The 24,983-nt window shown below is 35.2% G+C and overlaps 1 protein-coding gene across 18 annotated transcripts in view; it reads left to right on the forward strand.

Moving 5' to 3' along the window:
• LOC112047260 (G-protein coupled receptor Mth2) overlaps positions 1–23,868 on the forward strand; it is a 47,777-nt gene extending 23,909 nt beyond the window's left edge. For 13 of the 18 annotated variants that reach the window (XR_008251436.1, XR_008251426.1, XR_008251424.1 and 10 more), the window contains 8 exons: positions 3,215–3,398; positions 4,967–5,158; positions 11,885–11,963; positions 12,132–12,310; positions 13,564–13,732; positions 15,367–15,570; positions 16,505–17,297; positions 20,096–20,236. Coding sequence is in view for 4 of the 18 variants with exons in the window: in XM_052885361.1 (XP_052741321.1) it covers positions 3,215–3,398; positions 4,967–5,158; positions 11,885–11,963; positions 12,132–12,310; positions 13,564–13,732; positions 15,367–15,575; positions 20,096–20,214 (1,131 nt within the window). In the remaining 14 variants the exon portion in view is untranslated. Of the gene's footprint in view, positions 1–3,214; positions 3,399–4,966; positions 5,159–11,884; positions 11,964–12,131; positions 12,311–13,563; positions 13,733–15,366; positions 15,576–16,504; positions 17,298–20,095 lie in introns of all 18 variants that reach the window. The other 5 variants (XR_008251435.1, XM_052885361.1, XM_024084324.2 and 2 more) reach the window with 5 other exon arrangements.
• Positions 23,869–24,983: the final 1,115 nt, after the last annotated feature.

Genomic DNA, 24,983 nt, shown 5'->3' on the forward strand with positions numbered 1-24,983 from the left:
TTTTAATTAACCTATACCATTGATATGGTCTAGTCTTGTATACTACCTACTTAGATCTTGATTGATTTATCTTGGAAACATGAGATACAGTTTGTATTACATTCTGTGACAATTATATGTATATAAGTATCTTATAAAATTGTAGGAATGTACAAATCATATCTTTCTTATAGCAATCTGGGTAAATCATCGTAGGTACAAATACCGAAGTGTCAGTAATAATTGTGGATTATCAAATTATCATCTTTACGTCATATTATGCTCACTGTTGAACACTTTAGTCCACCACGCTGATCAAATGCGGATTGGCAGAATACGTAGAGAATTGAGAAAATTGTTAGGTATGCAGGTTTGCTGACAATGTTTTTCCTTCACCGCTTGAAACACTTGATATTTAATTTCTTAAAAAGCACGTAACTGAAAAGTTGGAGGCCCCGGACCGTATTCGAACCTACGCCCTCCGAATCGAAGTCAGAGGTCATATACACTGGGCCTTCATGTCACTATCAGACTATAGCAATGCGTTTACTCTGTACCTAAAAGGGACGCTACAGACCTGCAGTTTTAACTGTAAGTACAGTCGAACTGTGCATTCGAACTGTTCAGTTAAATGTCATGTGTAGGCAAAAACTGTACAGTTAAACTGTCAAATTGACAATCTAATCGAAATATCGTTAGATAAAACAATAGTCTGTACAGTTTAAACTGAAGCTTGTAGTAAAAAAACTGCGTAGTGCTCAATTTTCTTTTCATTGTTATAGCATACGGTGCAGATATTTTTTCGAGCTTACAGTATGATATGTATGACCTTTATCATGTTGCTTCAAACGAAATTATATCGCAACTGAAAATCTCACCGTGTGTAGAGGTCACCGTTAAATTGTAAAATACGTTAGTTTATAATCTCACTCGCGATATTGTAATCTGTCGGTATATTGTGAACTGATCATACTAATTATAATTTAACGTGTTATGTTGTGTGTTTCATTCTTAACTCTATGGACACAGCACGATCTGATGTAAGGCCGACCAATCAGGGGCAAGTTCGGACAGTTGACGTTTTAAGATGGCAATTAAACGGTTTCACTTCGACAGATAATAATATACCGAATAATAACACGTTCAATTGTAGTCAGTATGTTCAGCTCACAATATATCGACAGATTACAATATCGCGACTGAGATTATAAACTAACGTATTTTACAATTTAACTGTAACATAGACACTAAGTAATTCAGTTTTAACTGTTCAGTCAAAATTGCGCAGTTAAAACATGAACGTCTATAGCGCGGGTCACTAACGTTACACATACAACTCACGTATCGATGCAATCCGGTAGAAACAAAAGGCAACAATTAAGTGTAATGTATTCAAGTCTATTAGTAATCGTAATTTTATATACCTAACTGTTGTCAATGCTAAGGACTGCGTAAGGTTTATAACAGTACTGTTTATATTAAAAGTGAATTCTATATCTTAATACATAAATTCGAAAGGTCACTCATCACGAAATCTTGAAAACCACCTGACGTACAATGAAGGGAGGTTGGTTTATAGTTAGTTCGCTAATTCGCTAGTTGCAAGAGAGCCGGATTAAGGAGGTCTAAGGGCGGATATTACGGTCTGCTATTCTATCTATTTTTTTTTTTTTATTATTATCTATATCTTCTAAACTTATGATGAAACTGTAACAGTCCAATTCTGTACATTGAAGTAATTTTGAAAACTTTTGTTGAAAGGCATTTTAAAATCAATACTGAAGCCAAAAATGTTTTTTTTTTGTCTGTTCGTCGATCTTTTTGTTAACCTGATAACGCTGAAACTACCGAATTCATCCAAATGAAATTTGGTAGCATTTGAGACCATAATACGAATGTATACTGTATCATGTTTTAGGATATTTTTCTACTAGTTACTATCAAGAAAATGAAATCAGAAGGGGTTAAGTATTATAAATTGATGAAAATTATATAAATCAACTAGCCAACGCCCTGCGGTCTCACCCGCGTAGTTCGCGTTCCCGTGAGAATACGGGAATAAAATATAACATATGATACTCACATATAATATACGACTTTTATTGACACTAGAATTTTCAAAAACCGTTCAGTATATCCAAATACGCTCTACAATACCATAAAGTTTACCTCTTTAGAATTTTAGTAGTAATTAATAAATGTCAGAAGTAAATAGATAATAAAGAACTAAGAAGAATGAAGAGCCGTGATAGCCCAGTGGATTAGACCTCTGCCTCCGATTCCGGAGGGTGTGGGTTCGAATCCGGTCCGGGGCATGCACCTCTGACTTTTCAGTTGTGTGCATTTTAAGAAATTAAATATCACGTGTCTCAATCGGTGAAGGAAAACATCGTGAGGAAACGTGCATACCAGGGAATTATCTTAATTATCTGCGTGTGTGAAGTCTGCCAATCCGCATTGGGCCAGCGTGGTGGACTATTGGCCTTACCCCTCTCATTCTGAGAGGAGACTCGAGCTCAGCAGTGAGCCGAATATGGGTTGATGACGACGAAGAAGAATGATATTGTTTATGTTACATTTGTTATAGAACATCAACATGGTTGAATGAGATTTTATCTTAACGCATGTACCTAAATGAACAGTGAACACGTGGTCGTAATGAGACATGGAAATTATAATGTTTGAAGTGTAGGTAAATCTAAAGTTGATGGTAATAGATTGAGAGCCATGATTAATTATTATCTATATACAGGGTGTCCCGTAAATATTACGACATACTTTACAGGGTGATAGCTGACATCAAGGCCTACTATAATAACGCAATATATGTTAGTCGAAATATTACGATTATTAAGTTATATTAGTTTTTGTACAAAATACAAAAATCCCTACCCTTAATTTTATGTTTGGTAATTATTTTTGAATAGTTTTTTTAGCCAATGAAACTGGTTTTTTTCTTCTACAAAGTGAAATTTGAAGTTGTATTATTGTTGTAGTCAACTTTTTTTTGATAAAGTAATGATTTTTTACTAATATTATAATGCGGAAGAGTTTGTTTGTTTGATTGAACGCGCTAATCTCTGGAACTACTGGTCCGATTTGAAAAATTCTTTCAGTATTAGATAGCGCATTTATCGAGAAAGGCTATATATTATCCCAGTATTTCTACGGGAACGGGAACCGGGGATGGGCAATTCCCGTATATCACTAATATAAACCTTCGTAATTGTTTCAGGACGGGAGACTTTACACCGAAGTAAAGCATAACATTCCACCGTGGATGCTGAAAACGCAGAACGAGTATTGCGTGGACACATTCATTGTAGAGAAAGAGGATGGCTCGAGGAAGACCAGCTTCGACGCTCTAGTGTGCTTCAAGAGGGACGAAGACAACCAACATTACGGAATCAGTTCATCATGTAAGTAGGAGTGACTGAAAAGTGAAAAATGTATGGGAATGACAGATCTTGATCACGTGACCTGTCGATAGCAAATGTCATTCCCATACATCTAGTTTTTCGAAGCGTTTGCGATCGTAGAAAGAGAATCGTCTTGCTACTTGGCTAGAGGGGCAGAACTGACATTTTCCTCATCTCATCATGGTGCTCGAATCGAATAACTCTCAATCTGCATAACAAATTAACTTTGAATACCTTTTTGTTTAGTATTTTTATTTTATTTAGTACTAGCGGACGCCCGCGACTTCGTCCGCGTGGAATTTGGTTTTTCACAAATCCCTCGGAACCATGGATTTATCCAGGATAAAAGTAGATTATGTGCTAATCCAGGCTATAGTATATCTTAATACCAAATTTCAGCTAATTCGGTTCAGTAGTTGAGGCGTTAAAGAGTAACAAACATTCGTATCATCAAAATCATCAGTTTTCACAAATCTCGGGAAACCATGGATGTTTTCGGGATAAAAAGAGTAAAATCTATTTCCATTCCAAATTTCAGCCAAATCGCTTCGTATATGTACGTTTCAAACTAAAAAAACACTATAAACATTAGACGTCTTTATTCTTCCTCGTAGTGAATACGAGTCAAACGTTTTTATACCTAACGGTAATTCCTAATTTGATCTCACTTCCCTTAATTTGGTACAGTCATCAGCGTTTTCGTATAAAAACTAAGCAAACCGGATTTTATTCTATTTTTGTTACGTATGGGCATCTATTTTGCTATCAACATTTTGCTATTTTGCTATCAACATCACGTATCAACATCGTGATTTATAGATGCAATTTTTTACATTGCAATTCTGTTTTCTTTTATAAGTCAATTCACAATTTTCTTTTCTAAATCTCAAATTATATTTTAAATTTATTGAATGAGTTGGTGTTTTATCGTAATACCAAATTTTTCGTTAGCAGTAATTATGACATTATCATCAGTAGGTACGACAGATTTATAGAGATTATTTTTAGATTTCAAAATCTTGCGGAGGCAGTAGGTAGGTTATTGTTATAATGGATTTACTTCAGCAAAAGGGATGATGACAGTTTTTAAATTGTGTATAAATTAGGAGTATGCTAATAGTAAAGCAGTTTTGTAAAAGTAACAGGGTATCAGCGATCATTACTTTTGGAGCTACAGGGATTAAAAGGGTCAGATTTGCGACGCTGCGTATCCCTGACAAACGCCCCATACAAAATGGTACGATTTAATGACGTCGTAGGTACATAATGATCGTTAGATTTGTAGGGGCGTTCAAACAAAATTACTAATATCTTAGATATTTGTTCGTTTATGTTTATAGTAAAACTGTATGAATTTTCATCTAATTACGATAAAAGATTTTTAATATAAATAATATATATAATAAATATAATATAAATTAAATATAAATATAAATTAAAAAAAAACTTACCATCAGGTGAGATTGTAATCAAGGGCTAACTTGTAAAGAATAAAAAAAAAAAAATCTAGTCATCATCCCTATTATTCTACGTTATGGGTGCAGCACTGATCAATTTGTTATTTCCAGGTATGCTCATTTCGTGCCTATTCATCCTCGCGACTGTGGGGGTCTACGGCTGGTTACCGGAGCTACGGAACCTGCACGGAAGGGTGCTGATGAGCTACCTCATGTGTCTCTTCGTGGCCTTCGCCTTCCTCAGCACCATGCAGATCTTGCTCATGTCTAACAACATCACCATCAACCAATGTGTTGGTTTCAGTAAGTATTTTTTTCATTCTTTACAAGTTAGCCCTTGATTACAATCTCACCTGATGGTAAGTTTTTTTTTAATTTATTTTATTGATAACACTTAACAATTATTGAACATATCTATACTCTCGAGGCGAGTTGATGCTCATTATTCTAATGATTATGTAATTGTAATTGCTAAATCTAATTTTAATAAGATACATAAAACTAAGGTAACCTAAGAATTTAATATTATAAAATAAAATAATAAAAAAATTACAAAAGTAAAGTGACGATGCCATCAAAGATGGAAGCGGTTTCCCCTTTCGGTTTCTACACATCGTACCGCAACGCTAAATCGCTTGGCGGTACGTCTTTGTCAGCCAGACCTGGACCAATTAAGAAAACCTCAATCGGCCCAGCCGGGGATCGAACCCAGGACCTCCGTCTTGTAAATCCACCGCGCATACCACTGCACCACGGAGGCCATCAAATGATATCCTTCGCGAGTCGCGGACATCGCTAATCAACTATATGCATTCACGATTTGTTAACAAATTTTACAGTCATAGATAAATATTATTTTATTACAATGTGTTAACATAAAATCCAATTAAACAGAAATAATCTTAGCCTGTGTAGTACGCACGGAGTAATTAATATCTGTTTATGTAACCGCATAGCTGTACTGTTAGTCTGTTAAGCCAATCCAACCACAATATGAACATTGTAGACGAGTAAAACCACAAACATAACCTTGTAGAATAGTAGATTTTTATATAAGGGGCTAAAATGAACCATTACCATATATCGTAAGTAGTATATCGTAGTTTTAAGAAAATCTCAATCTGCCCAGCCGGGGATCGAACCCAGGACCTCCGTCTTGTAAATCCACCGCGCATACCACTGCGCCACGGAGGCCGTCAAAAGTGTGATGTGATGATGAGAAGATGTGGAAGTTTATTCATTCAAAAAAAAAAAAAATTCAAAATTGGTTGATAAATGACGAAGTTATGGGGAAACAAATATTAAAAAAAAAAGAAAAACATGTGTCGAATTGAGAATCTCCTCCGTTTTTTGAAGTCGGTTAAAAATACTAAATCAGTTTCAGGTAACAAAATTAATATCAAGCTTTTGACCTTCACGCTGGCGCTTTTCATGTTTGTATTTTACACGCATAAATGGATTCCTTATCAACGATCAATTTGGCGATAGCAAAAATTTATTTCACGCCCGAAGCACTCAAACCCGTAATTTTAACACTTTTTTCTTATTGAATAACTAGCTGACGCCGCGCGGTTTCACCCGCGTGGTTCCCGTTTCCGTAAGAAAACGGGGATAAAATATAGCCTATAGCCTTCCTCGATAAATGGGCTATCTAACGCTGAAAGAATTTTTTCAAATCGGACCAGTAGTTCCTGAGATTAGTGCGTTCAATGAAACAAACAAACAATCAAACAAACAAACAAACTCTTCAGCTTTATAATATTAGTATAGATTCATTTATTTAAGTTCTTATTTGGATAAACATGTTAGTATCTATCTAAAGTGGAGAGTCATTTTCAATCGACGTAAGTCAACGAAAATGAAAAAAAAAACAGTGAGGAAACCTGCGTACCAGAGAATTTTCTTAATTCTCTGCGTGTGTGAAGTCTTCACGTCCGCTTTGGGCCAGCGTGGTGGACTATTGGGCTAATGCTTCTCATTCTGATAGGAGACTCGAGCTCAGCAGTGAGCCGGATATGGGTTTATAATGATGATGATCAGTGTTAAGTTAAACGAAAAAAATATATGAGCTGTAAATTAATCGGCTGTGGTGGATTCAGGAATTTATTTTATTTATATTAAAATTACTAATAATGAACAAGTTCCTGTTAAGAGAATAATGCGAATTTATCGAAAACCCCAAATAGGATAAACCGCAAAAAAGATGGATTTATGAACTTGTTCTCATATAACCGAGACTGATTGTAATTATAGGTTTTTTGCTATTTTTATTGGATACTAATAAATATTCAACATGGAATTTTACATAGGTACAAAATTTCCACAGCGCAACATAAATTCTAATAAGTATTATAATTTCAAACCACATAAACATCATAAATTTTAAAAACATTTCTGGTCAATCCAAATGAAAAGGATTTGAATTTAAATTATATGATACATTAAAAAAATGTACTTATCGGACGCTACCTACCTTTGTGTCAAGGGCAAAGATTTTATACGTCACTTTATTTCACTGTTTCACCTGCATAGTTCCCGTCCCCGTAGGAATAAGGGGATAATATATAGCCTATAATAGCCTTCCTCGATATATGGGCTATATATCACTGAAAGAATTTTTCAAATCGGACCAGTAGTTCCTGAGATTAGCGCGTTCAATCAAACAAACAAACAAACTCTTCAGCTTTATAATATTAGTATAGATATGTCTCTAATGCGTCGAAACTGAGGCGAACAAAGGTGGCTAATTTGTCCTAATTTCATTTAGTCACATGACATGAACATGAAAATGATTTTTTTACATAGAATTTCAATTCGTTTATGCCAACTAGCACACGTCAAAGGTAGATAAGCCTGCAGGAAGTGTAAAAACTATAGGATAGGTATACGAGTACAGTTAGCAAAAAACTCACAAGTGGATATTAAAAAATATACCCCAACCTATGAAGGATTACACAACAAGAGTTGTGGACGGGTCAACGCCACGAGACCACTGAAGCCGACCGTACGGCGAGCGCCTTATGTCGCCAGTCGCTCTCCCTCTCTAACTCCCACTATTCACGGAAACAGGTCGCGCCACCTAGGATAGACATGAGCCAACACGAGATCGAGCGACGTCATATCCGTCTCTCAACTTCAGACCCGAAAGTGGCTGGAAGAATGTGACCGGGGAACAAGATCCCCTCGCCTTACCCGGTCAAGGAAGCATAGGAAGGAAGCCTTTAAGCTCGTACTCCCACCTGGATTTTTATCTGGGATGACGCTGATATACGTCTAGATAGACTACTCTTTCTTTTCCTACAATACATAAATATATAATCTAAGTAAACACTTGTGTGTCGTGAGTCATGATAGCCCAGTGGATATGACCTCTGCCTCCGATTCCGGAGGGTGTGGGTTCGAATCCGGTACGGGGCATGCACCTCCAACTTTTCAGTTGTGACAAGAAATTAAATATCACGTGTCTCAATCGGTAAAGGACAACATCGTGAGGAAACCTGCATACCAGAGAATTTCTTAATTCTCTGCGTGTGTGAAGTCTGCCAATCCGCATTGGGCGTGGTGGACTATTGGCCTAACCCCTCTCATTCTGAGAGGAGCCTCGAGCTCAGCAGCGAGCCATATATGGGTTGATAACGTAAACACTTGTGTAGGTACACAATTTTTCTCGTTCAGAACAAAATTTACAAAATCGCGGGCAAGTGGTTTTATAAATCTGAAGGTAGTCACCGATTGAACGGAATGTTGGTGAACATGGTGTTTCTATTCGTATATGAAAAATAAATAAACCTGACCCTCTACAACGTTAAAATCAAATTGAGATGTTATTGTGAAACGTTTTAAAATTACATGTCAACTTGCGTCACCGCAGTCAAAACATCTTCGACATTCACTTCCTCAACACTAGTGGGTGGACAAACCACCTGTCACCAATCCATTGAAAAAAATACTTCACAGAGAACTAACAACCAACGACATATTGTACCATCGGTACATTTAACTATAGTTTATTATTTAATTATTTATAAACTTCTTTGATCTATACAAATAATACAAAGAAAAGGGTTTTTGTTTGTTTATTTAGAAGCGCTATTTCTGCTAATAAGGAACTTAGTATCACTAAGATTAGTTGCCACTAATCTGTAGATTACCTTTATTGTGTAGGTACAGAATAATTAATCATACCTAAATCCCCGAAAACCGACGGATCGATCCGGTTTAAATAATTATTTTTATATTTATCCACGTATTTCCGATTAAACGGAATCTACGTGGGTATAACCTATTATACTGTTGTAAGGTATAACCGTGTGGCGACTGACTTTTGCTTTACAAGAATATTTTATATGGAGCGATAAAAGAAGAGCATTCCTTCGACAATTAAATACTATCATAATATCATCTAAGAATTCTAAGATCGTAATCCGAGGTCGACCCCGCCATCCAAAACAAGGTCGGTGTGGCGAGATTTTTATAGTCGCTTCGAAATTTATAATAGTACTGTACTATATATTGGGAGTCGTAAATATCATAAGCATTTCAAAATAAATATAAAATTCATTGATGTAGGTTTTTGTAATACTAAACTACAACTTTGTAACTAACTATAGATACACGACCGCGAGTGAGGCTTTGATAGTTAGTAGCCTTGAACTCGCCTAGCTACCTAGAGTGCCAATCATGGAGATTGGACTGTGATGGCTTTCAGAGGTAGTAGGTAAAAAAGTTGTATAATACTTACTCGTATAACTGTATTTTGTACAAGCGGACGTCCGCGACTTTGTCCGCGTGAAGCTCGATGTTAACATTTAACCAGTATTGCACCTTAGACAAACAACATAGAGACCCGCGCAACGCTTAACAATTTTTCACTCCAAATGTAAGCCACTTCTGTAACTATGTGAGCGTAAGTGCTATGCTAATTTCACTCGCCGACACGCACACTTATATTAGCTTATCTGTGCACCAAGGGCTCCCATTTCGGGGCACATAAAACGACTTACGAATCCTGCGACTACACACTATCTATGTGTTTTATATCTATGTATCTAACCTTCTACGTGTTATGGTCTTAAATTGTGCCAATCATTTGAATTTATTCAGACAGACGGACAGAAAGACAGACAGACAGACAGACAAAGAATAAAAATAATTTTGAAACCAGGAACCTTAAATTATAAAGCAATTCAATAAGCAAGATCTTTTGGACTTATTAGCTAATCAATGATTTTAATCACTATTTATGAAAAAAATTGTACCTATACCTAAAAATATTTGGATAGAAGCAGGCGTTACTTTGCGGAAGTTCATCATGAATATTTAAAATAATTTATTTATTTTGCTATCATCCGCGAAAAGCCGACTAACCCATGCGACAACGTCACCCAGGTCCGACAAAATACTCTCTACGTACGTTTCACCCCGAAACCGGAGCATCCTCAGGAGATGTTGACTCTACGACGTGCAATTGCAAAGTCTTTGCAATATTTGTTTGACACAACACAACGCCATGTGTTTACGGTTTTTGGACATGGGGTCCATGATTGTCCTTACAAACTGTAGTAGGTATTATCAATAATTGTTTCTAGAGCCAACGTGACTTGTGACCAAATCACGTGAGACCGTGGGATAATTGAAGACCGAGGGATGCTATTGTGTTGCAACTTGCATTATCACTCATTACACGTTTTGTATACTCAGATAACTTAATTATATTTACCTTTATATTGCCACTGCCATTGACATTGCCTTGCTTTGATATTTTAAACTAACATAAATCTGTTATCAGCAGGCTTAAATTTGACTTAAGTAAACGATATCACTTTACTAGGTATATGAACTCGCTCGCTATATAAGCTAGATAGGTAATCTTTCCAAAATTAAACTTAAATGGAGTACGCGTAACATTTGTCCTTACAATTTGTTTTTTAGTTTTTGAGATGGGTTTATGTAAAAAATCAAACCCCTTTTTTATTTTTAGTTGATTGTTTATACCTTTTGCATATCTTGCGAGCGGCCTTTAAGTTCCAAGAACTATCTATATGCGACTCCAAATCGAATGACACCATATTTTTAAGAGTAGGAGAAAAAGATTTGACCTATAAACTTGTTGACTAGATAACTTTTGGGCGCATGCTTATTCCGGAACTAAAAGAGTTTGGTCTTTTTGACTGATGTGAAAGCTCTATGTACGAGTATCTCAGTAATTTAGATTTTTTTCGGGAAGCACCAGATTATGTGGGCTTTTGGATTGCATTCTATTAATTGTTGCTTTCACACGTAAGAGGCCCCTTACACACGTTAGAGGTACAGGGAGTCCCGGGGTTACAGGGGGTCCCGGGGGTCCAGGGGGCCCGGAGGTCTTTGATACGGCTGATACAGCTATAGCTCCACCTGACAAGTAGGCAAACACAGAAGCATCTTGGACTTTTTTCTTTGATATCAACCTAATCTTAACGAAAAGTTTTTAAAATTAAAACAATAATACGTAGATATTCCACACAGATAAGTACGTCAACAATAGTTCCAATTTTTTTTTGGACACCGCCATCTTACGACAATTGCTTACACTACGTTACAACAGAGACTCGCTGGATTCCCTATTATCTTTAGGTAGGTTCAAATCCACAATGTAGTTAATCAAAGCATTGACAGAGAGCGCCAATTTAAACTTTTCTGACAAATAAGTCTGTGAGGATAGTTAAAAATATATGGCTCTAGGATCTTTATCCAAATTGTCAATAGACATTTGATCAGGTAGTCTGTAAAATATATAACTGCCCGTAGAACTTCTCGACCTCATTTATTATACGGACAGTAAATAAATTAGATTATAAAAGGAGACTTTTCTTTCAATCTGAAATTCTTACGGGCTACTGCTTTGCCAGAGAAAAGCACGGCTTTTCTCTTATATCCACAAAATGCGGAACCAAACTCTTGTTCTTGGATTATGAAGAATAAGTGGGATTAAATAACTTAGAGTTTGAAGTACTAAATAACACACTAAAGAGTTTTATTTTTTCGTTTCAGCTATAGTCATCTACTTCAGTCTGCAATCAGCATTCTTTTGGTTGAACGTGATGTGCTTCGACATCTGGTGGACTTTTAGGTAAATTCCCTTTTTTTTTCATTTTGAAACCAGGAGCTTTAGCAGAAATGATGAGCACTGTGCATATATTTCATTCAATGGGCACCAGACGCAGTATCAACGTCTAAACCATTAAACCGATTTTGATTTTTTTTAATAAAATTAATTTTGCCTTAAAACTGTTTTCAGTGGAAATCGTGGTATGACCATAGAGAAAATGACATTACGAGCCAAGTTCTGCGCGTACGCTCTTTACGCATTCGGCATACCGTCTGTTTTAACCATAATAATGGCATCTTTGGAATTTTCTGGACTACCGCCGCACCCGTTACTGCCTATGATACGACGACAAGGATGCTTCTTGTATGGTAAGAGAATTAATACTTCAGGTCCAAAATTATCAATTTTTGTAACGTCGTATAGACACTTTTTGGTCGATTACTAGCGGCAGGGTATAAAATATACAGCATCATCTTTAGTAGATTGACAAGGAAATCCCTTTTCGAAAATGAGACCGCAATATATTTGCTATCAGAAAGTACGGTATCTCGTTGCTGCCTATGATTTTCAAATTTTATTCCATTTTATTAAGGTTATTTATAAATTAAATTATATTAATCCCGAGGCAGCCCGAGACTTATTCTACATCAACAACAGATTATCATCATTGTCAGCTAATGGACGTCCACAACTGGACATACCTTGACCTCTTGCATGGACTTCCAAACAAAACGGTCTCGAGCTGCCAACATCCAGCAGCTCTTTGCAACCCGCTTGATTTCCTCAGTCCACCTAGTGGGGGGTCAACCAACACTACGCTTTCCGGTGCGGAGTCCCCAACACCTCGGAACCCCAACGTCCATCGGCTCTTCGAACTATGTGCCCTGCTCATTGCCAATTAGCTTCGGGACTCGTTGAGTTATGGGTATATCAGTGGCTTTAGTTTTTATGCAGATCTCCTAATTTCTGATTCGCTCACGCAGAGATACTTATTCCACGCATAGCTCGCTCCATCGCCCGCTGAGTGACTTTGAGCATTTTTATGAGGGCTACAGTTAGATACAATAATTATATGATTAACTAAGTTCGGAATAGGTCAGTGACTTAAGGTGGAATAGGTCATCTATTTTTGACACAGTTGTCAAAACAAAGAAAACCCAAAACCGTACGAATAGACCACAAACAGCACTACCGACTTCCGTATCAAATTGAGGAAAAATATTTTAAGCATATACAGTAAAACCCCTGTAATTAAAATGAATAGATATGAACGTCATCATTATCATAATAATATAAAGGCCCGTTTTTTATATACCCGTCTTTTATAGGAGAGGATATTATGTGACCTATTTCTCGCTGCTCCAATGTGGGTTAGCGGGATTAAGGTTATAATATTTAATTTGGTAATGATTACCACAAAGTTAGCTTTTAGCGATGTCTGTTCTGTGATTATTACTATCAGACAACCGAGACCGACAGCCTGACGTGAACATCGGGGGTACGGAAGTGTAACACCACAAACTTCCCAACTCCGGGCTGAGAATTTCTTGGAAGGAAAAGCATATCCTAAAAACTGGACGACGGATCAACTAGGAAATGTCAAATTTAACTTCTGTTCCAGGTAAAAGCAGACTGTTCTATCTGTACGGACCAATAGTGGTGCTGTGGTTCGCAAATCTGTTATTTTTCATCCTGACCGCTGTGAAGATAACGCAGATTAAAAAGCAGACTTCAGTTCTAAAGTCCCGGGAGAGCGCCACACACGACAGACAAAATAACGAAAGGCAAAGGTAAAATTGTGTTAACAAATACGAATTTCTCTTCTGATTAACTTTACTGGTATGGATTAATTTAATACTCATTTTTATCACTCATTTTTATCACTAGCACATTTTATTAATGACAATTTGGTGCTTGGACATACTGCTTCTCTAATACGAGGTGGCGGGGTTAGTGTAATGGTCACTAGGAAGGAAAAATGGCGGCCGATAAGGAACTTTTGAAAGAAAGAAAAAACGTGTTGCACTCAGGGAGTGCAGACAGAAGTGAAAAGTTCGACATTATGGACAACGTTCTGAATGTTTAAATATTCAATTGTTTAATTCAATGTCCGGCAGTCGAATCCAAAATATATATTTTTTAACATGGTGGTTAAAGAGTCGGCCCGGCTGATGACTCACCCTATATTCGGCTCACTGCTGAGCTCGAGTCTCCTCTTAGAATGAGAGGGGTTAGGCCAATAGTTCACCACGCTGGCCCAATGTGGATTGGCAAAAATAGATCACACACGCAGAGAATCAAGACACTTTTCTGGTATGCAGGTTTCCTCACGATGTTTTTCCTTCACCGTTTGAGAGACGTGATATTTAATTTCTTAAAATGCACACAACTGAAAAGATGTGCATGCCCCGGACCGTATTCGAACCCACTCCCTCTGGAAACGGAGGCAGAGATCATATCCACTGGGCTATCTCGCACTAAATTGGTGACTTTGACGCGAGTTTAATATTTTTACCCATCCCAAAAAAATACACAACGCGGCTAAAGAAGTTTTCACTTCAAAAACATTTATTTTAAAATTGTGCCACAATAACCTTAATCTTAACACTATTGCCTGATACCTCCATCACGTAGGCAAGTCAAAACCAAAAGTAGTCTCAGCATCAGAACACCATTATATCATGTTTGTCACAACCTTGTAAAAGGTTCGAGCACAGCATTGTGCTCCATGTGGCGTGTACCAACCAAATATTGGACATACAACGCTGATTTTCAACTGATACCTTGAACCAGGTGACATGAGTACACGGAAATGAGTAGTTGTAGTAGCTGTTGGTGGAAATTAATTCAAAACCAGCATAAGACCAAAGCTATTGACAAAATTAGACCATTTATCGTTGAGAATGTATCCAAATCAACGTTTTCTTCGTATTCTACTTTAAATAGAATATATAAACCTAAATGGTTTATTTCCCAAATATTGCAAGATACAGTAACTTGACTACAAGATTTATAATCTTATTTTATAATTTTATATGGCTACCTATTCCCATTTCATCAAAGGCCTTGTTCATAATTTTCCATTGCTCTATGTCGTTAGCCAGCCTCGTCGTAGTGTGACCTGCGACATTCTCGATGTCATCTCTATCTTCTCTAGTTTTCTTATTAACATATCTATCTACTGATAGACTCTGCGCCACGAAATAGTCCCGCGGCTAAAACATGAACTAAAATTGACAGCGCCTTACACAAATGACAATAAGACCGCCATTACCAAATGACAATGAGCTTCATTAAGACATTAGCGTCGCGTCTACGGGACTTGTTTCGTGGCGCGGTGTATATTTGGTTGTTTGTTAATATTTAAATTAGTTGCAATTTTTATTTATTGACTATATAACAACCATAATAAATGTCCGCATAGTGTTATTTGCTTTTCCAGACTGCTGCTTTACGTGAAGCTATTCCTGGTGATGGGCATCAACTGGCTGTTGGAGGTGTTCAGCGCCATTTACCCTGAAGCTGAATACATTTGGTGTTTCGTCGACGGTTACAACGTCCTCATCGGCCTCATTGTATTCATTATATTCGTATGCAAGCGGAAGATCTTCAGATTGATGAAGAAAAGGTTAGGTTTGTTTTGTTTGTATTTTTATTTTTATTAGTAATGGTTAATGAAAGAAAGGATGGACTATCTGAGTTTAAGTAAAAACCATTTTTAAAAGACTTCAAAAAAGGAAGAGGTTCTCAAGTTGATCGGTATGTTTATTTTTATGTATGTATATTGATTACTCGAAGACGCCTGAACCGATTTAAAAAATCCTTTTTTTGTTTTAAAGGGTATCAAGTCATCAAGCATCTGATGATCCTGGAGAAATCGAGGGGAACTTTTAAAAATTAAAAAAAAAATTATATGGGTGGCTAGTGTGTTCGTAAATTTTTTCATTAAGTATTTTAAAGCACTATAATTTCATGAAGGTTTGGAATCGATCTGGTGATGGAGCCAAAATACAGACGAGGGAACTCTTCAACGATTTACAGCAGTTAACTTGTGTTTGTGCTTGATTAATTTGTGTTGATGAGGTCTTTCCACCTAGATGGGTTGTGACTCTCATTAGGGGTCTAATGATAAAGATCAAGGATAATTAAGGCAAGTCCTTAATTTTTTATCTATATATTGTGCACTAAAAATGGAAAAAATATGAAAATTTTAATAAAAAAGAAATACAACCGAATTATTTTGTTGTTATATTTCGATTTTTACTTTTGTGGGTACGTTTTTAGGTTTTGAAGTCGGTTGTACTTTTTATTATTAAATATTTTATAATCCATCAATAGGGATGATGACTAGACTTTTATGAGAAATTTGGGTAAATACGGTCAATATTAACTAATTGATACGAAAAAACAAAGGTTGTCTGGATGTTTGTAAAATAAATACGATCATAAAATTTATAAACCGTTAAATGGATGTCCATTGGCTGATATGATGATGATGTTACGATGCAATTGTCTGTAATTATCGCTATCACGATGACGTAAGACATTTTGATTTCGTTTAGGATCAAAGACAGTATACAACATCGGAAAGGAACGATAGTCAGCCTGAGCCACATATCACCTAAACACCGCCCCAACAATCTCAGGGACTACAAGCAAAGGGACAGTGTAGACACTATTAGAACATGTTGCCCCGATTCTGATACGAACAAAGAAATCAATACTACGAATTTGTAAAAAAATATATACCTAAGAGTAAAAAACTGTGATAAAATAATTTAAAGGGAACACTGGAAGTTGTTCATAATGTGATCAAATGAAAAATTAAACCAAAGCGGAAAAACATCAATCAAGATTTACACAAAGAAAATAAGTAATAAAATATGTGTCAATCAAGATTTACACGAAGAAAATAAGTAATAAAATATGTGTCAATCAAGATTTACACGAAGAAAATAAGTAATAAAATATGTGTCAATCAAGATTTACACGAAGAAAATAAGTCATAAAATATGTGTCAATCAAGATTTACACGAAGAAAATAAGTAATAAAATATGTGTCAATCAAGATTTACACGAAGAAAATAAGTCATAAAATATGTGTCAATCAAGATTTACACGAAGAAAATAAGTAATGAAATATGCGTCATCTGAAAACAATAGTAACAAAGCGAAGATAAAAGAAAACGAAACCGAGTTAGGTCAAGAATGAAAACGTTACTTACCCAAGTCCCTGTTTGGAGATGAAAAGCCAATGAAAAAATGATATAGTTACTTTTTTAATGCTTCAACAATATAAATTGGGATGGATATATAGGCTGGATATACATAGCTACACTATATTTGAAAATTGAGGTATAAGATTTTGTATTTTGCACAGGTGTTGAGGTGGTCTATGCTACAGGTGTACTAATCGTATTTTCCATTAACTTCAATAATTTTTGCTAATCCAAGCGTCTTTTTGCAGCTATACCTATTTTTATTTCAGGTGTTTTCTCTTAATTAACCTAAAAGCTAAGCTAAGGTTTTCTCATCTGTTTTTGTAACGGTTTTCAGTTATTTAGCATTTATCTAGTTAGTACTTTTTTTTTTAAAGTAGATGTAAACTTTCAACCCCTATTTATATTTTCGCATGTTTTGTATATAATTGATAGTCCACTAATCATTATAAAAAAATATAACTCAAAATATGAACGATTTATATTGAAAAAAAAACTAAACCATTAATAATTTGTAGTATTATTCTGGTAGTACACATACAAAGTTTTACAAATTTAACTTCAAAAATTACATTTAACCCATCCAAAAGATAGACAGACAAAAAAAATATTTTTCGCAATCTAGCAATCCTTACAATATAGCAATAGTTACAGTTTTATTATAAGTATAGATAGATATACAACAGAATATTGGGCACAGTATTTTCTCTAAGCACTTGGGCTTCAACCATTAACATAGCATTATGTAGATTTTTAACCTTGCAAGTTAACATGGGAGTTTTTAAACTGCTTAGTGGTACGAGATAAAACTAACTTTTTAACAAAGAGATCTTTTGCATTAAGTTGGTATATTTTCTTAAATTTTGAAAGGTGAGAGGGATACTGTAATAGTGCTTTAGCTGGGAAAGGTATACGAACTTATTTATTAATTTGTAACTATATTAATAATTTCGTCAAGGGGTACGCTATACTCGATTGAAACTTTACCTAAATAATAAAACATAAAAAATTAATATTTTGAGTCGACAACATATATCCGCAAAATTCGGATTATCCAATATTTTGGTAAATTCTAACAGTGCTGACACAAAAATTGCAGTCGCCACTCAAACGAAATGTCATTGACAGCGGATGACATCTTGAGTATTTAACTCAGACCAATTACTTAAGGACTTGTATTTAATAAACGTGAGACGTCACTACTGTTATCACAGAATAATGTTCTGTCAATGTTCTGTCAATAATTTTATTTTTTTCTGTGATAAAAGGGATAAGAAAATATTCAACTCTAAGTTAAGGTAACATATTTCTTTTTTCACTGAATATTAAACAGCCAATTACGTGAAGAGTTTATCAGTGTGATAAGTATTATTACACTGGGTGTGTTTGTTCAAGTATAAGTAAGTTGGTTTCAATACAAAGAATTGGCACCTGATCAATGTAGTTACTTCTTATATCTGTGGTTACATTAGAATTACAACAGTGTCGATGTTTTTTACTGACAATGACTTCGCGGGAGTTAATCACTGGTGTTAGGGATAATCATTAATAAAAATCCCAACAGTAAACAGGTGCAGTGTATAGAGACACTCTTGAATATCCGTGCAGTTTATATAGCTAACTTCGAGTAAGTATAGGTCCGTGGTCAAAAATAACAAAAGATAATTTTCTTAAAGCTAAAACTTGAGCATGGTATATTATTATAACATATATACATTATTGACGGCCTCCGCGGCGCAGTGGTATGCGCGGTGGATTTACAAGACGGAGGTCCTGGGTTCGATCCCCGGCTGGGCAGATTGAGATTTTCTTAATTTGTCCAGGTCTAGCTGGTGGGAGGCTTCGGCCGTGGCTAGTTACCACCCTACCGGCAAAAGACGTACCGCCAAGCGATTTAGCGTTCCGGTACGATGCCGTGTAGAAACCGAAAGGGGTGTGGATTTTCATCCTTCTCCTTGACAAGTTAGCCCGCTTCCATCTTAGACTGCATCATCACTTACCATCAGGTGAGATTGTAGTCAAGGGCTAACTTGTAAAGAATAAAAAAAAAAAAAAAAAAGGTAATTGTTTAAAAATATAGGTACAATATAATTATAATAGTGATTTTTATCTGATCAAGTAATCAACCATTTCTACAGGAAGCTCTTCACATATTAATGCACATGTAAATAATGCCTACCGCTTGTTACTGGTTTAACTTTCCTATTATACTACTTTATTATGTCATTCGTTCTACATACTAGTACCTATTAAAATTATTTTCATTTGTAGGTAGGTATATAGGTAATATCCATTTCCTCAAACCCGGTTGCACACCACTGATTTTAACCTAAACTTAACTATTAACTAACGTTCTAAATAAGTTAACTTGAGAAGAATTAAGAAGCTAGCCGTGTATATAATTATAAAAGGTCCGAGGTTTAGTTTGCAAGCACTTTTGAAACGTCAAGCAGAGACTACCACAGGTTTGGAAGGCATGGTCATACGGAGAGGAGCAGACATTATACTCAAAAATTGCTCTTTTAATGACATCCACTGACGATCAAGTAAGCTCGCATGCCTGCAGCGATAACGGCTTGACATCTGATAAAAATGATCGTGTATTTGTCGCGATGTGCCGATCGCGATCAACACACGAATAGTTTTATCGGACGTCAAGCCGTTAGCGTGCAGACTTGTGGGCTTAAAGGATGGTGAGTGGCTAGCATTAATACATCATCATTGCTTACAATAGCCATTATCACTACATACATTAATTCTTCCTCTGTGGAGGTTAAAGCTGATCTAGCATCTTTGTAAATATTAAAATTTATTCGGTAAGAAAATAAAGGTAATCGATCAGTTGTGTACTTAAATAAAATTAAAGTACACAACTATAGCACTATTGTTTATTTTTCGGTCACATCTAACTCTAACTCTAACTCTTTTTTACAGATACCACCAAGTCCGAGGCGATCCCATGTCTAAGAGTCAAACTTCTACTCGCACTTTCTCCTCCATCACCAGGGACGAAATTTGTCTCACCTCTAAACCCTAAATTAAAAATAAAATAACATAAGTAAAATACATCACATCAAAAACATCTGATTTCTTCAGATAATTCCTACCTACAAGTCAAAATTTAATATTTTGAAAAGCACCCAACACTTATTGTTTAGCTAGAATATTCAAACACAAATTTTTCAAATAAGCTCTTTTATTCAAGTCTTTTTGTTGTTAAGTGAAGTCTGTCAGAGTCACACCACCGGCACAGATCCGCATCTTACGCATCGCATCAAACGGATTTTAGTATTATTTGTATAGAAAGTCATACAAGTGCGTCCACTGATCCGCATCATACGGATCTTATCTACAGTAAAATACAATAAAAAATCCGTTTGATGCGATCAGTGGACGCCCACCTTTACTGGACGCCTACGTTTAGAAAGAAAAACTATACGATATCTATCTTCGGTGTTCGTAATATTAGGTAAAGACAACCATACCATGTTAACTATTTACCTAAAGCTAATGAACTGACACCAGAAGTAATTAATGTCAGCCACTGACGATCAAGCAAACTCACTTGCCTGCAGCGCTAACGGCTTGACAGCTGATAAAACAAATCGGCATGATTTCATGCACTTCACGACCAACCCACGATCAGTTTTATCGAACGTCAAGCCTTTAGCCACCTTTAGCGCTGCAGGCTTGTGAGTTTATATGTCACCAGAGTGACTAGCGTAATTGGAGCTTTCCCAGGGAAAATTCTTACATTCTAGAATTACATGATCAAAATGACGAAATTGATTTATTTAAGTAAATCTCTGAATTATCTACCTAATAGCATATCACTCACATAGTGATGATGTAAAGATTTTCTAAAGATAAGACGTTCTAAAGTTATGCTATGTATCTATTCCATAATGTTTTCAGTTTTTCATTTCAAGTAAGGATAGCTCACAAGCACTTTTGCAATGTCTCTCTCGGAATTTATACTGAGAAGCGTTAGTAAAATAATTAGTAGTTGCTCTTTTGATATAATCATCGCTTACAATTACGTACATTTATAAAATATATTGTACAAATATTGTACACTGTAGCGGGAAATTGAAGAGGAATTGAGTGCGCTATATATCCCTATAGATTGATCCATCGCCACAATCAATGTTGGATGTAATGATGGGTACCTAATTATTTAATTAAAATTTTCCATAAAATTACATCATTACAATGTACTCGAAATTATGGCAGGAAGGAAAATCATGAGTATTTCAGAAAACTGTTTATTTAAACATTAATAGACGCCACAGCTGCGTGGTTCTAGTTCCCGTTGGAATACAGAGACAAAATATAGCCTATAGCACTCGGGGATAGTGTAGCTTCCCAACAGTGAAAGAATTTTTCATATCGGTTCAGTAGTTTCAATGTTTCAATGCAAACAAACAAACAAACAATCAAATCTTTCCTCTTTATAATATTAGTATATGTGACAAAGTTCACATACTTAATTAAATAATCATCGCTACATTTGATGGTGTGATGATGAAAGAGCGCGTTTCAAACAAGTGGCCTACATGCTTACAGCTATAGATAGGGTTGTCAATATGTCTTGAGAAAAATATAGTATTTTTCAGATTTAGGTATAAAAAAAATATAGTACGCTTAAAGAAAATGTAATATTTTCCAGATTATGTGAAAACACGCGTATATTTAAAAAACTATATTTACTTGCACTTGTTGCATTTTATTTGTCTAAAATAAGAGTGTCATATGTCATGTTTCTATATGATTTTTCACATATAATTTTTAAATTATTTTTATATTTTTCAAATCTAAAAGCATTTTTCTTAATTCACTTGATTTATGTTTAGAACTCGACGAAACAAGTTTGGATACATCAAACGCTATTGCATTTGTCGAAATCTTAAAGAAAGATTTGTTTCATTAATGAAAATGAAATGAAATGTATTTTTGCGTACTATATATTTCTTCAACAGTATATAGTACGCAGACTCGTAATATAGTACATTACTATAATATAATTATAGTACAGCTGGCAACCCTTGCTGCAAACCACACGCATATTATGAAATGAAAGAATTTAAAGAAGTCTTTGCCAACCACTCGTCACATACATACCGAGTTATTTACTAATTTAACTGTTTTTAACCGACTTCCAAAAAGTAGGAGGTTCTATACCTTCGGCTGTATGTATGTTTTTCTTTTTTTATGTATGACCAGCGATATTTCCGTCATTTATGGACCGATTTTGAAAATCATTTTTTTTTTAATTTTTTAAAATCTAATTATCAAATGCATTCCTATAACTATTGTACAAATTATAAGGTTATAACGTACTACTAAGTAATTAATGAATCACAATAAACCCATTACAGATTAATATTAATGTTGAAATAAAAAGTAAACATGATATTTCTTAACTAGTCTCGAAAAGTTAATAAGTAAGTAGTTTTTTTTTATATTTTTTATTATTATACTTATTAGTTGTACAATTTATATTTTTAATATAAATAGTCGTCAGTCAACGTTTATGATATAATTAAATTAAAAATAGGTTTAAAATGTTTTTTTTTTATGAAATGAAATATAGATTTTATTAAAGTGAAAATAAAACGAATAATTAAAACTTTAGAAGCTACGTATAAGCTGTTTTGGTGCAAAATTTATATTGTTAACAGTAATTTTATTAACTATCATTAATATTAAAATAAGCCTGGCAGCAATGATTATAAAAAAAATCCCCTGAGCGTGACATTGATAACCACAAGTAGAAAAGGAATACTAAAAAATATGATGGATAAATATTTTTATTGCAATATGCATATAGGTATGCGTTAAAATTTTCCCGCATTCTAAGGATAGGCGTCCACTTATCCGCATCGTAGGTACGCATCGCAAATTTTAAGGTATATTAGTGCAATACGATGCGGATCACTGGACGCACTTGTATAATATTTTAACATAAACAAAGAATACTACGTGCTATGTGGACGCCTACCTTAAGACGTGTGACCCGCGCAACACATGCGATATAATATTATGTTTTTTTCTTACCCGTTCCCCGTTCTATCTTCCCGTTCCGTAGTTGGGATGTAAATTATTACAGGTTATATATTATTACATTTATTTATCAAAGGCATAGGCCTCAGGCTGTCTTTAAAAGGCTAGAAGGCTTTAGGAGAGGAGGTTTAATGCTTCGACCACCATGCTGATTCAATACGTGTTAGGGGCGCAATAATGTTGGACAAAGTAATTTTTTGTATATATTGTGGTTACTAGAGCTTAATAAAGAATTTTAATTTAAATTCCATAATGCAGGCTTTATCGATTCGCTGCCTACACGAATATTTCGCTAGCTGCTACAATTATTTTACAAACTTACTCATTATTTAATACATGTATTATGATCTCACAGAATGTAAAGCATTTTTTCATAATCTCACTTTTAATGTAATGTAAAATTAAGTTTAGAACTAGTACGAGAACTTCCTCTATAAATGGGCTATCTAACAATGAAAGAATTATTCAAATCGGACCAGTAGTTCTTTAGATTAGATTAACACACCATACACCATTGACCTTTCTCTATATTAAACATGGCACTGTTGTCACGTAGAAAGTAGAAAGTATTTAGTTTAGTATTAAGATTTATTGTTATTTTAGGATAATTTTCCTGTAATAAAATAATTATGTGATCTACCTCATGTATTGTTTTATTTATTCGTATCGTCATAGTGCCACATAAATAAATGGGACCTATATGTCATCATCATATCAGCTGATGGACGTCCACTGCAGGTCATAGGCCTTTTGTAAGGACTTCCAAACATCACTATACTAAGCCGCCTGCATCCTGCGAATCCCTGCGACTCGCTTGATGTCGTTCGTCCACCTGGTAGGGGGTCGACCAACACTGCGCTTTCTAGTTATCAAAGAAGCACGCACTCTCTCCATGGGAAAATTCTTCACTGACAATCGTATAGATTGTTTCAGGGACTGAAGGCTACGTGTAAGGAATAAAACTTGTAAAGAATAAAAAAAAAAATATGTTATACATACAGCCGAACATAGAACCTTCTCCTTTTTGGAAGTCGGTAAAAATGTAGTGGGTTTCAAAAGAGGATGAAAGGTTACACAATTTTTTTTGCAGATGAAGTTGTGGGCATCCGCTAGTATATTAATGGTAAATTAAATAACTTTTAGAAACCTTGCACGCCAGGGTAAACAGGAAAAAGAATAAAATGTATCGAATTAAATTTGTGTTAAATATTGCTCATTAACGATTACATCTTCAGTGATACTGTCACGGCTGTTCAGTTAAATTATTTATTTAATTCTTTTGGGTGCCGATATAATGAATTATCTCGTGCTATTCGTCATAGGTTTCTCATCAAGTGTTTTTACATCACCAATTGTCCCCGATAACTATAGTACAAAATGTGAAAAACAGTGCATCTCAAAGTGTTGTAATAATGGCGAACATATTATAGGACTCGATTATAAGTGTATTACCGCTGATAAGGAGAATAATTATGATTATAATAATTTACCAGTTTACTCTCACGCTAATGTGTCTGATTTTAAACGTATCAACAAAACTTTGAGCGAATTATACGACATCGTACCCGGGAAAATGTACCAACAAGTGAAAGTTAATGACACTTTCGAAATGCCTTTCATAAATTGTTCTCCGATGGCTGTGGAGGATTATGATAATCCAGTTATGCAATCGTATTTGACAGAGGTACCTTTTATTATACATACATATTACTGTATACCTTACTATACCTTATTAATATACCTGTAAGTAACACTAAAC

Source organism: Bicyclus anynana, chromosome 14 (assembly GCF_947172395.1).
Source record: "Bicyclus anynana chromosome 14, ilBicAnyn1.1, whole genome shotgun sequence".
Taxonomy (NCBI): Eukaryota; Metazoa; Arthropoda; class Insecta; order Lepidoptera; family Nymphalidae; genus Bicyclus; species Bicyclus anynana.